Here is a 14,167-nt window from a genome sequence, read left to right as displayed (position 1 = left end):
CTTAAAGAATAATATTGCTAATACTAAATATAGATGTTACCTCACAAAAACACTTTCAAACAATGGTGATGGCCATTTTATATGTAAATATTACCGGTACCATACACAGGCCCCCATACACAAACAATAACATTGGTGACATACCATGTACATATTACTCCACATAGGCATCTGGTGATTTTAAACCCTGTGTCAAGATTATGGCTCTTACTTTCAAGAAATGAATCAGATAGGCACATACAGGTATATCAGCTTGATATAATCCTGCAGTCCTGTCACTGAGAATAAGACTCATTGTAAAGTCGAGATTGTGGAAAGTCTGGTATACTTACAACTTTGTTATTTTTGGGGTCCAGTGATTGGAAGTGACGAGCAACCTGGAGGATGGCTTCCCGCAAGTCTACCAGTAACTCTGTTTGGCGAATGTTTTTGGCTTTTCCAAAGTCTTCATCCTCTGATTCTCCTCTGAGCAGGACCGAGACGAGGGATCGAGAACGTTTTAGGTGTCGCTTGTTCAGTTGCTGTAAATGAAACAGGAAGTTTCTCTTTCAAAGCCAGGTAGTAAGCTCACGAAAACACATGCACTGCACAGAGAGGCACATGTGACCCAGTCATCTAAACCACTGCAAGTCTCTGTGCACAGTTTCATCCCTTAGTGATGCCAGAAACTTAGAATCATGGGTTTAAATCTCAGATTTGCCCTGATGTATCTAAGAGCTGCTTTATGCAAAAACAAGCTCACATTGTTGTACTAATTTTAGCTTCAAACAGGATTCTACTCTCGAAAGTCCATGGTTGGCAACATACAGTCAAGTCTCGTTAATCCGACATCGTTGGTTGCACATGATTGTGTCGGATTAACGAGTATGTCGGATTAACGAAATTAAGTGATTTGTGATCGAAAATCGGACATCTTCACGATAGAAAATAACCGTGTGTTTCCTCGTGTAAATGCAAGTGCTACTGTCTTAACAACTTGCTTCATCTACTTAAAATAGTTTGTCAGTGTTTTCTGTTTCTCACATTTTGAAGGCACATTTCTCAAAGTCCCCTGCTCACTTGACGTCTAGGGCTGGTGGTTCTTCAGCATCAACATTGTCGAGGTGTAATTTCATTTGTTTCTTATAATTAAGCTTGAAATTCTTTATGATCCCGGCATCTAGTGTTAATTGTTAAAGTTAATCTCTGCAGCCAGTGCGTGTCAAAACACGGGGTTGTGTACTCGCGGGCAGATGACCACGGAGTACGCTGACCACTGTGTCGGATTAACGAGACTGATAAATGAGTGATTTCGGTAATTCGTTGCAAATTAGGTGTGTCGGAGTCGGAGTGCGAGAATGTCGGATTAACGGGACTAAATAGCGCTGAATCAATCGTTTCCCATCATTTGTGTCGGATAAAGCCGAGTGTCGGATTAACGAGTGTCGGATTAACGAGACTTGACTGTACATCCAATTAGCTTGGGTGGTTCAAAAATATAAATATTTGTTTGCAGCTTAATCTTTTTTCAAATTTTATTCAGGATGAAGTGATGAAGCCAATTTAGCTGGGAAAGAGAAATGCTAAGATTGTCGAAAGGACAGGATGTTAAGTATATTTACAGAAATGTGTATTCATCTATAAAAACGTTTGTTGTCTTCAGTGTCACAAATTGCATACAACATGTAAAATGCATTTTATAAAATATTATATAAAATGTTAAGTTACTTTAAATTCATATTATATTGTATTGTTGATAATTTTATCATCAGTCAAGCATGTTAAAGTTGGGCAAACAAAAATATTGCTAAATGCTGCATCAGCAATCTTCTAGCTGTTCGCTGTGAGCTAACAAAAATATCTTGAACATATTTTATGTTCAGTAATGAATGTGGCCTTTGGCTGTGGTTGGTAGAATCTGCCAAAAAAAGTGTTGCCTTCTGTAATTAAAAAAGTCAGCAGTATTGAACAATTTTGATTGACCACTGTCATCCAATATCCAACTGATTAGCAAAGTGAGTGAGTGAGTGGGTTTAACGCCGCTTTTAATAGTATTCCAGTAATATCACAGCATCTCAGCTTAATGTGGGAGGAAAGCCCGAAGTGATGCAGGTCTCAGACGTTTACCACTTCGGTGAAACCCATGAGCACATGTATGGTGCTGAGAAACCTAGAATCATAATCGGGGCGAACCGGGATTTGAACCGACAATCATAGGTTTCTGGCGTGCCCAAGGGACGTAACTCTTAGACGACTGGGCCACCCATTCCCCACGATTAGCAGAGATAGATATCTTCATAAGTAACTTTTTATTCTTAGTTATTCTCAATTCTCAAAACTGTTTTCCTTATAAATGACACATTCAACTGCTGCAACGGACCTGTTTTGGCAGGTTCCTGGATGACTCTGGGTTGACCAGTGCACCCTGGTCAGCCATCAGGTAGGCCAGGTGTTTCCGCCTGTGTGTCTCCACCACGACATCAGTCAAGGATCCAGCAGTCCGGAAAGCCACCTGCAACATATCCAACATCGCCATCATAAACTTGTGTACAATCATATAAATCAACTTTCTATTTGAGGGAACTGATAGGTATCTGTAATAGACATCATCATCCATCTTCTCTACATATATAATGTTACACCATCATCATATCACATTATCACATTCATGACTTGTGAATACATTGTACAGGAAACAGAACAATAGGAGAAACGACCCTTTCATTTTATGTATGGCATTGCAGAAACAATGAGAATCACATTGGAATTCATGAAATAAGTGATATGAGAAGGAGGAATAAAAAATAAAAAACACTGTATCTAACACGCATAGGCCAGGTATATTATTCAGATTATAGATAACATGTCATCAGCTATCTATTTATAATACCATAGAACATGGCTATAACCAACACAGACATAACATGAAAACGGTTATAATTAATTAAAACGTCTCAACTGCTTTACCAGTGTACCCACTGGCTCATTTAACTGGCAACTCTAAAAAACACCAGTCCCCTCCATTTCTTTTCAGTCCCAACTTTGAACAAATAAATAAATATATTTTCCACATATTTTATTGTCTCTTTTCCACAAGTTTCTTTTTTCAAATAAAATTTTGGTTAAGCATTTGTGATTCAGTATGCCCTAAAGTAATAAAATCTGTAAAGTTGCTATGTTCAGTTCACTTGCCACGAAATGTATGCAAGTGACTATGACCACAAACAGGGACCGGGCTTGTTGTGAGATGAAGCGTTAACTTTATAGGACATCCCTAACAGCTGCCATATATGGAGCCTCCGCTGTATTTTTTAAATTGATTGGGACTAAGTACCCAGTGCGCTTATTACGGCAAATACAGTAGGTCAAGGTTGACTGGATGATGGAGGTAAAGTCAGCAACAACAGTTGACACTCTGATTAATTGTAACAGCTGTCTCAGCATGTTCAGACTTACAATGCAGTTGCTGTGTCATCATGTCAGAATAATACTGCACCACACTGCATAAAACACACGCATGCACACAATGCACACACAAACATGAACCATGCCTCATGAAATATTTTCACTGGGGACATAAACATGATAAACTGGATATTAAATTGAATCATGCATGATTTCCTATAAATACAAAGTGCAGTTTTCCACACTCAGACTTGACATGAGTACAACATTTGTACAACTGAACTAGTGAATGTTGTTTTGCCCCAGTCAGCACATCCTTGAGTATTAATTGCCAATCCTATTATAGCTTCACTGTGGAAGTGACGTCACCAGCTTTATTATCATTAACATTTTTTATACAGAATTTCTCTCGCTCTTGAGCTTAAAATCAACAACCAATCAAACTACATCCTCGGAATGAGAGGCATAGATCTACATTAAAATGACAGTCTCATTTGTGCAAGCCCTTGTTAGATTGATTTGAATCAGAAGGCTGTTATAACTGAATTTTATCCAAAAAAGATGTTTCCCTAAGTACAAACAGAAAGGGAGGGCTGTCTTTCTGTTACAGGACATTCCAGTTGTATTTGAGATGGTACGCTGATATCACCACTTCCTTTTATCATGATCAATGGTGTGGTTTGATTGGACATTTATTTAGCACTGTGTCATTCGCACTGAACTCAAACGGTTTCTTGGATATTTATTAATGGAGACATAATCATGATAATACACCAGATAACCAGGCGGTGGGGTAGCCGAGTGGTTAAAGCGCTCGCTTGTCACGCTGAAAACCCTGATTTGATTCCCCACACCAGCACAATGTGTGAAGCCCATTTCTGGTGTCCCCCCTCCCATGATATTGCAGGAATAATGCCTAAACCATGCGGCATAAAACCATACTCACTCACTCACCCACTCACTCACTCACTCTGTATGCTCAGGGTAAATAACAAACATCACAAAATTTTGTCAATAAGAGTATTTTTCCGCTCAACAATGTTGACTGCTTAGTCTGCATTTTAGCAGTCGCCATGCTCTGGAATTATGGCAGTGTCTTCAAATCGTCATGCAGAGAGATGTCATAGGATGCCATCTGATTCTCATGAGATTAAAGACAAGGAAGCAAACTGTGACCACCTGAACCCCACTTTAGTTGACTCTTATGTAACATAACCTAGCTTGGTATCTAGCCAATTTATTACATTTTATTATAATGTATTATGAATGTTGAATAATATCGAAATCGTAATTAAATATTTATCTCATTCTATTTGTGTTTCTTGGGTTGTTCCATTGTATGAAATAGGTAACAGACTAGGGATAAGCAGTGCCATGGACCGTGAACTTTGTTGTCTTAAGCTGTAGGGGAAATGGGATGTAGGGGTTTTGGGAGGTTACCTAGCCAATGGTTGAAAGAGAGCAAGACTCACTGCCACCTTGTGACAAACTACAACAGCATATCAACAAATCCTGTCCACCATCACACACAAGTTCATCTCAATCATAAGCAGATAAGAACAACCCATGCCATCAGGGTACAGTGTCACACAATCAGCCAGGTGACTCACATTGTAACCATCTACTTTTCTCACAACTCTTACAACCAGCATGGGGTACTGCGGACTTATCCTGCCCTAGACTTCCCACAGGATAAACACCAAGAGTTAAAAAATAACACAAGTCTGTTAGTCCTAGAGTAATAAAATACATGAAGGACTATGACATTCCCCTGTGGACAACAACAGTTACAATTAGGTAGATGCACTCTCAATTTTGGGTACAAGTGAAAATACAATTAATTTTTAACTGAATGGTGTACTGTCGATCTATTCTCTGCACAGAATAATAAACAGGCCTGTACTTCAGCATGGGGAAATATAGACCTATTCTCCTCACAGAATAATAAACAGGCCTGTACTTCAGCATGGGGAACTATCGACCTATTCTCCTCACAGAATAATAAATAGGCCTGTACTTCAGCATGGGGAACTATCGACCTATTCTCCTCACAGAATAATAAACAGGCCTGTACTTCAGCATGGGGAACTATCGACCTATTCTCCTCACAGAATAATAAACAGGCCTGTACTTCAGCATGGGGAACTATCGACCTATTCTCCTCACAGAATAATAAACAGGCCGTTACTTCAGCATGGGGAACTATCGACTTATTCTCCTCACAGAATAATAAATAGGCCTGTACTTCAGCATGGGGAACTATCGACCTATTCTCTGCACAGAATAATAAATAGGCCTGTACTTCAGCATGGGGAACTATCGACCTATTCTCCCCACAGAATAATAAATAGGCCTGTACTTCAGCATGGGGAACTATCGATCTATTCTCTGCACAGAATAATAAACAGGCCTGTACTTCAGCATGGGAAACTATCGACCTATTCTCCTCACAGAATAATAAATAGGCCTGTACTTCAGCATGGGGAACTATCGACCTATTCTCCTCACAGAATAATAAACAGGCCGTTACTTCAGCATGGGGAACTATCGACCTATTCTCCTCACAGAATAATAAACAGGCCTGTACTTCAGCATGGGGAACTATCGATCTATTCTCCTCACAGAATAATAAACAGGCCTGTACTTCAGCATGGGGAACTATCGACCTATTCTCCTCACAGAATAATAAATAGGCCTGTACTTCAGCATGGGGAACTATCGACCTATTCTCCTCACAGAATAATAAATAGGCCTGTACTTCAGCAGGGGGAACTATCAGCCTATTCTCCTCACAGAATAATAAATAGGCCTGTACTTCAGCATGGGGAACTATCGACCTATTCTCTGCACAGAATAATAAATAGGCCTGTACTTCAGCATGGGGAACTATCGACCTATTCTCCTCACAGAATAATAAATAGGCCTGTACTTCAGCATGGGGAACTATCGACCTATTCTCCCCACAGAATACATAGGCCTGTACACCAACCTGAAATTCAACCGGTGGTGCTGGCACATGAGGATAGGGCCTCTTGTAGTGTAGAACCAACTTTTCATCCTGCACGCCACTATGGGAACTCCCAGGTGCCACACTTGGACACAACATGATGTTAAATGGATAACATATGTTGATGTGAAATCACGACGGTTGAATATACAGTTTCTCATGCACTATCACATGATGAATCAAATGCAGAAAAAACACCAGGGATATCTTATTCCAGATCATCTATTTGTCAGATTGCCTTGTGTCAATCAGTATACATAGCATATATGTATCAGTAAACCTATGCTTGATAAGCCACATATTCCAACCAATACGCAAGGCAATTATTACTAAGTGTCATTCTGTACCAGCTGGTGCAATTGATTTTCTTGATAAGCTGAATATCTACATGCCATTCCCACTGTGCTGTTAGCCTGACAATAGGATAATTGTGAGTTAAGTTACAGTGATTTAGGTCCTATGTCTAAGATTAAAGTCTGTTTCAATTAATAACAATGAGCAAAAGCTGTGAAGATGGATTATTACCCATGTTTCAAATAGAATTATTCAATGTCAAACCTTGAACAGATTCATTTCATAACAGTTAAGTACAAGAATATTGGAACAGAAAGCAGCTTCAGTATTTTTCCATGGATAAAGGGACCTACTTTACAAGCCACATTAATCTCACAAAAGTCAAGCTTCATTATTGCTGACTGCAGTAAGTGAATTTTGCAAACATGGCGAACACAGTCAATAAGCTAAAGTTAAATCAACATGTCAGATCAAGGTCAATATGAGTTATGTCCCTTTGGTGTACCAGCACCCTGTGATCATTAGGGCAACGAATCGATATGAAGCCAATACAATACATGTCACGAATATAGGGTAACGATTACGAATATTTATTCACTAATACAATAACAAGTCAGCAGTTGATGCATTCTTTATTATATTTTGAAAAACAACAACAAAATCAATTATTTGACATTATCTGACATTGATGACAGTGCAGATTCATGGTTGCAATGAGATACGGTGATCCATTGCTACAATGCTACCTTTGGGGTCCAAATAACTGATGAGTGTTATAGAAGGATCAGCTGTTTAACCGAGGAGTTGTGGGGGGTAAATTACCAACACAATAGCATATGCTCCCCCTACCTAACACGATCTATGCTGCTATCGCCTCTCCTCACACGTTGCATATCAGAGTATGAAAAAAGGATTAGAATAGTAGTTGTTTATGATTCATAGTGTAAAACAAAATTATCAAGAATTATGCACAGTAAAAAACTTTTACAAACCTGTAGAGGTTATGAATTCTCTGATGAAATCCTCCTTGGGGCACTTATTGCATTTTCCTTGCTCAAGAAAATCTACATGACATAGTTGTAACCATTTTCCTTAATAAAAAATGTTACCACACAAAAAACATCGTTTTTGTATGATATACGACCACCCTTACGGGGCCTCACCCCCAATGGCGCCTCACGCCAGGGGGAGCAACTCTCACCCAAATCACTTTCCATATGTCAAATGCTGACGGAATGTGGGGAGGTGGGTGGCCGTGCCCCAAGGAGGATTTCATCAGAGAATTCATAACCTCTACAGGTTTGTAAAATTCTCTTTCTGATTAAATCCTCCTTGGGGCACTTATTGCATCAAGACAGACTCCCAAAGATAATCTAGGAAGTGGCATCCGTCAGCAACAGGCGTAAATAAATACATCGTATTTGATTATTCAACAGAATAAAATATTGAGTTCAATAAATGGAACCAACCTTATCGTGAGGCACCACCGTCGAAAGGCGGGGGCTAGAGACAGGGCGTGGTCGACCATATATTATGATAAAGCCTGTTTTTGCGGCTTGTCATAAGTTGAGAACTCGAAACACCTCCCACCCCCCCACACTTTTTTTGAACAAGTGATATAGGGGCGTAGATCACGAGAGACCATAACCAGCGCTGAGCTAGGCCAGAGGGTCCCGGAGGATCGAAGGAGTGCGTGCGCAAAATACGAGTATTATCGAGCAGTAAGGACTGATATTTATCGACCGCAGAAGATAAAATCCGGACCATTACTGAGCAGTATAACCGGAAGACTGTCTAAAATCTCGAATGCTCAATCAGCTAGAGATTAGAACTTTGCCCAGTTCGGAGAACTGACTGACCAAACCGAGTATGCTCGCTTGAGTGTTTGTCGAGTTGGTAAGGTTTGATGAATCGTGCTCGGCTGGCTCCAAATAGCCGCGGAGCAGATCTGCTCAAGGGGCAGAGCCGCGGCGTACACTTTTGACGCAGCCACTGCTCTAACCTAATAAGCCTTCAACCTGGTAGGGGGGTCCCTGCCTGTAAGCGTATACGCTGTACAAATGGTTGAAACTATCCACCTCGAGATAGATTGTTTACTCGCAGGTGAGCCAACCTTCCTACCGCCGTAACAGCAAAGTAGTTGGTTATCCTTACGGACACCCATATTTCTGCTGATATGGGCCTTGAGAGTCGTGCGGACATCCAAGACATGAGCATGTCTTGCAGTGGTCCCCGACGAGGAAGGCTGTGAAAGAGCAGGTAGCTCAATAGGAGCCGTTCACGTGGAATCGTGTGCGACCCTAGGACGGTAAGAGTCCGGTAGTCGAAAACTGACTCTGTCCCGGTGATATTTATCGACCGCATGGAAGACAGTTATTTCGTGATCGGCTGACATAACACGAATGTCGCCTACCCGTCTGCCGGACGTTACCACCACAAGGAACGCCGTCTCCCAGCTCAACAGCTGAAGAGAGAGAGACGACAGATCCCGAAAGGAAGGACCGGACAGCCAATCGAGAATGATTGACGAATCCCAAGGGGGACTGATCCGCCGGACTGGCGGTCGGATCCTGTCCACACCTGCTAAAAAGCGCTGCACTAATGGGTGTGCACCCAGAAGTGCCCCGTCGACAGGGACGTGAAAAGCTGCGATAACTGTAGAGTACCCTCGGACTGTTGATGCGGCCAGGCCGTCATCTAGTCGCGACTGGAGAAACTCAAGCACAGATACGAGATCTGCAGAAAAAAGATCTGCAATCCCTCTATCGACACACTAGGGCGCATAGCAGGCCTATCTATCGTACTGAACGTTTGTCGAATCCCTCCGCGAAGCCAGTATTGTGTCTGCAACTCGTGCAGGAATACCGCTCTTCTGGAGGCGATTCCTGACAGTGGCCAAGCCACCCATTGAATCCTGGGATTCGGGTGGAGGGCCCCATTCTGGGATAGGAGGTCCGGTCGTAAAGGTAATATAACAGGAGGCTGAGCCAGAAACCTGAGTATTACTGGAAACCCACTCTGCGCCGACTAAAGAGGTGCCAGGAGCACAATTAGTCGCGCAGGCTGAGTGCCTAGCTGAGACAGGACCTTGGAAATCAGAGGTACTGGGGAGAATGCCCACAGAACTGTCCGTCCAATCTAGCTAAAAGGCGTCCGGTGCCACCGACCTCGGGTCGTGGACTCGGGAGCAGAACGTTGGTGTCTGGTGATTTAACCCAGACGCAAACAGATCCACCGGTAACGACCTGTATAACAGGGAGAAAATCCCGAATATCCCCGGGTCGAGCCTCCACTCGTGAGGAGCGAGGATCCGGCAAGACAGAGCCGGACGTTGTCCACCCCCGGGAGATAAACAGGTAGCACACTGATATCGTGAGAGTCGCACTATAGTAGGAACTGCCACGTCTTTCGTCGAAGCGACGGAGACGCCGTTCCCCCCTGCTTCCGGATGTAAGTCATCGCCGTTTGGTTGTCCATCTCTAGACGAACCACTTGGCCACGAAGCAGATCCGGGAAGCGTTGGAACACCAACCTGACCGCTCTCAGTTCTAGCACATTGATATGCAGTTTGATCTCCTGCTGGGACCATAGTCCTGAGGCAGTGTGATCATTCAGAACGCCTCCCCAGCCGGAGAGTGACGCGTCTGTTTGAACTGTGAGAGACGGAACGGAAGTGTCGAGGGGGAGCCCCCGGGACAGATTCCCGACCTCGGTCCACCACTGGAGGTGTGTAATGAGCCACTACGGAGTCTCGAGCACAGTCTCGAGATCTTCCAAAGTTCGCCCAAAGTCGACGGAGTGCTTGTTGAATGGGACTCATTCTCAAGCGCGCCCGCCAGACCAAATCCACTGTCGCCGCCATGTTGTCCAGTAACTGGAGCCATGTACGAGCAGTGTGACTTGCGCTTAAGGGACTTGATATCTTGTGACAGAGATACACGTCCTCTCACCGTGTTGAAATTAGCCACTAGGAAGACTAGATTCTGAGTGGGGCTCAGATCTGACTTCTTGAGATTGACCATCCACCCTAGAGTGATCAGAATATCTATCACTTGTTGTGTAGCTATCTGACTCAGGGATTGCAATAGAGCTCTTAGTAACCAGTCGTCGAGGTACGGATGGCAGAACCGACCTTTTGACCTGGCCACTTGGGCGGGAATCAACATCAGCTTGGTGAACACCCTCGGGGCCGTGGAGATCCCGAATGGTAGAACCCTGAACTGATAACACCTCCCGTCGAAAGAAAACCTCAGGTATTTCTTGAACTCGGGGTGTATTGGTATGCTCCGCTGGGGAGCGACCTGGAGCCGGAGCCGAAGCCCGGTCTCGGATCGTCCCCGAGACCAAGTGGCCTGCCTCGGCCAACGCCGGGCATAACACAGATCTCGAAGCCGCGTCCGGCGCCAACAACGGGGAAGGCTCAGCCCGTAGCTCCTGCCGGAGCCGAGACTTCACCTCCTCCATCATCGACGCCATCGGCGACTTAGTAACGCAGAAAAGTCTGCCAAAGACAGTGCAGGAGAAGGCGCAGTGCTTACTACGGGGACCCTCGAGCCTTCTCCCCCGGCCCCCGGAGAGGGAGCTGGGAAGACAATCTCGGCAGCTTTTTTACCCTTTTTAGATGGGGAGGGGGGGATGTCTTAGTAGATCTGATATCTAACCCCACCTTTAATAGACCTCTTAAAAGTGGAACAAGTCAACTTGTCTCTTTTGGGGGGCCCCGGGGGGTAAAGGCAATGTCCTCCACCAGACATATTAGGCAGCGTTTGTGCCTGTCTTAGAACAACCCGTACACAGTTTGAAGGTCTTGTAAACAAGACCGTAATTTCTGAGGTGGGCGGGAAGGGTATTAACGTGTATCAGTGCGATATAAAGATCGGAAAGATACGTGCATAAATTGTGAAACTAGAAGCAAAGGCGTAATGTAGAATGTGATTTGTAACGCGATACTAATAGCCAATGTCGTAGTATAATTATAACACCAAAGGGGCGTGTTACGCGCTAAGGTGTAAAACCCGTAAAAAAGGTAAGTGTAGTTTATGAATTAACACACCACCTTGGGTTTTGTAAAGGAAAAAAATTGTAGACCAATGCTGTATGATATAACAAAACCCCAAGCCGTTTCTTAATGGCCTTGGTGTTACATGTATCAGCCCGTGGAACTACAATATGGACGCCATTACGGCCATTTGAATTCAAAGGTACCGTGCACGTGGCGTATAATTACAACTCTATAACTTCACAATGCGAGGTATTACGCCTTTGCAATGAAAGAAATGTACCATACATACATTTTGGTCAGCGATGGTTCTTTCGAACGATAGATTTCTCTTATTTTTGTCTTGTGTGAAAAATCAACACGTCTGTCTCTTACAGATGACATAAGGAAAGTGATTTGGGTGAGAGTTGCTCCCCCTGGCGTGAGGCGCCGTTGGGGGTGAGGCCCCGTAAGGGTGGTCGTATATCATACAAAAACGAAGTTTTTTGTGTGGTAACATTTTTTATTAAGGAAAATGGTTACAACTATGTCATGTAGATTTTCTTGAGCAAGGAAAATGCAATAAGTGCCCCAAGGAGGATTTAATCAGAAAAAGAATACATCGTATCCCTTCAGCGAATTCAGGTAAATGAAGAGGTAATAACAAACTTGGCCATACATGGCTGATATATGTTCCATTTTACATATATTGCTTTGATAAATAAAAGATGAATTCAAGTGAAAAACAGTCTTTTAATTTTTTGTATAACTATTAGATTCTAGTGACAGTGAATAAGGAATTCAATCCATGAAGGGATACGGTACGATTCACCGAATACGCGAGTGAATCATAATAACCCTCATGATCATGGGTTCAAAACCAAGCGTATGATTCTTGGTTTGACCACAGTAGTAAGTTTACATCACTTCAGTGTACCTTCCAAATATAGCAGACGTATTATTAGTGACATACTGGTCAAAGAGGTGTAAAACCCATCTCACTCATTCACTTTCCTCCTTCCAAGACATACTTTTGAAGAAACTTTGCAGTCATATTGGAATGAACATGTAAGTCATGTTCAGTATCACTGGTCCATCATTTTGCAGAGATGATGGTAGACAACATCAGACAACAGATCATGTACAAACTGGTCGTGACACAAGGTCAAGATCACTTGGGATGTGACCTGGTGAGCTCAATAGTCAACTGTCAATAGACAATAGCTCCAACATCATGAACATCAAGAACAAATGTCTTCAATCCTGCTAACAATCGATTGATTGAGGAAAGGATTGGACAAGACCTCTGCTTATAATTCCCCTCCCATTCTGGGGGGAGTGAGTATGGTTTTACGCCGCTTTTAGCAATATTCCAGCAATATCACGGCGGGGGACACCAGAAATGGGCTTCACACATTGTACCCATGTCGGGAATCAAACCCAGGTCTTCTGCGTGACGAGCGAACGCTTTAACCACTAGGCTACCCGACCGCCCCACCCTCCCTCCCATTCTGTGTCGGGGTAAATAATATCATCATAATCATCATAGACATCTCTGTCATCCTGGATACTATTACAACATTAGAAACATTTTCTGCATTTATCAGTCGTCATATTAAAATTAAAATCTATATGAAATGGGTGAACTTGTGAAACTTCTTACATAAGGGCCATTTTCAGTTACCAAAATGACTTTTTTCTATCAAATACTGTAAATCGTGAAATTAATGCGTCTCCAAAAGAATGCGAACTGGCCCCTGGCCAAAAATACAACTCAATATGAATGCGACACCTCCCTCCTCTCAAGACTCAGTGGATATTGTTATGTTAGAGAAAATGTCCTCTGTCAGGTTTACAGGAGAATCCTCACCTTAATCCAACCTTACATTAATCCAATCACACACCAAAAAGCACTGCTTATTAGCGCTGAGTAGAGTACTTCCGCTAAAATAATCCATGCTCGCTGGCTCGTGTCGGCCTTTGACGCAGTCACAAAGAACAAAGACACCATGTTGTGTGGGTGGCGTCTGTCTGGACTTGCAGGTGTGATCAGTGATGACATAAGTGAGTAGAACTCTTGTCTTGACCTCAGCAGTGGCAATTTACAGGATGTAATTAGTGTTTGAATGACATTGTTTATATACTTGTTACAAGTGCTGCTCAATAAACAGTGATGTGGAATACATAGTTGTTTATCTCAGCATATGTCTAAGTTGGTATTTCTGCTATCCAAAATGTCTTATTGTTGATATAAATACGATGTTTAAAAAAGCGAGCCAAGACCACTTGCATTTTTCGCATTTAATTCACGCTCGTGTTAATTTCAAGATTTACAGTATTCACATTAATAGCTATTTTAAGGGCATACTATGTGCAGTGAAAGAAAACCAAATTGAGACTGATACATACCGATACATTATGAAGCATGCCATGCATCATAAGGTTGAGTCTTGAAATCAAGTTGTTCCAGTGCATTTGTGAAACGTTTCAGCCTTAGTATGTAT

General features: G+C 42.7%; 1 protein-coding gene across 3 annotated transcripts in view; it reads right to left on the bottom strand.

Annotated features, from left to right (window-relative positions):
• LOC124134338 (small G protein signaling modulator 3-like) overlaps window positions 1-14,167 on the bottom strand; it is a 93,417-nt gene that overhangs the window by 51,837 nt on the left and 27,413 nt on the right. For all 3 annotated transcript variants that reach the window (XR_006861081.2, XM_046499102.2, XM_046499103.2), the window contains exons 11-12: window positions 2,360-2,491; window positions 333-521 (exon numbers count right to left, since the gene is read on the bottom strand). Coding sequence is in view for 2 of the 3 variants with exons in the window: in XM_046499102.2 (XP_046355058.1) it covers window positions 333-521; window positions 2,360-2,491 (321 nt within the window). In the remaining variant the exon portion in view is untranslated. The remainder of the gene's footprint in view (window positions 1-332; window positions 522-2,359; window positions 2,492-14,167) is intronic.

This window comes from Haliotis rufescens, unplaced genomic scaffold (assembly GCF_023055435.1).
Source record: "Haliotis rufescens isolate VD_foot unplaced genomic scaffold, xgHalRufe1.0.p SCAF_11, whole genome shotgun sequence".
NCBI lineage: Eukaryota > Metazoa > Mollusca > Gastropoda > Lepetellida > Haliotidae > Haliotis > Haliotis rufescens.
Note: the sequence above shows the minus strand (reverse complement) of the source record. Positions and strands in the feature narration are given on the sequence as shown.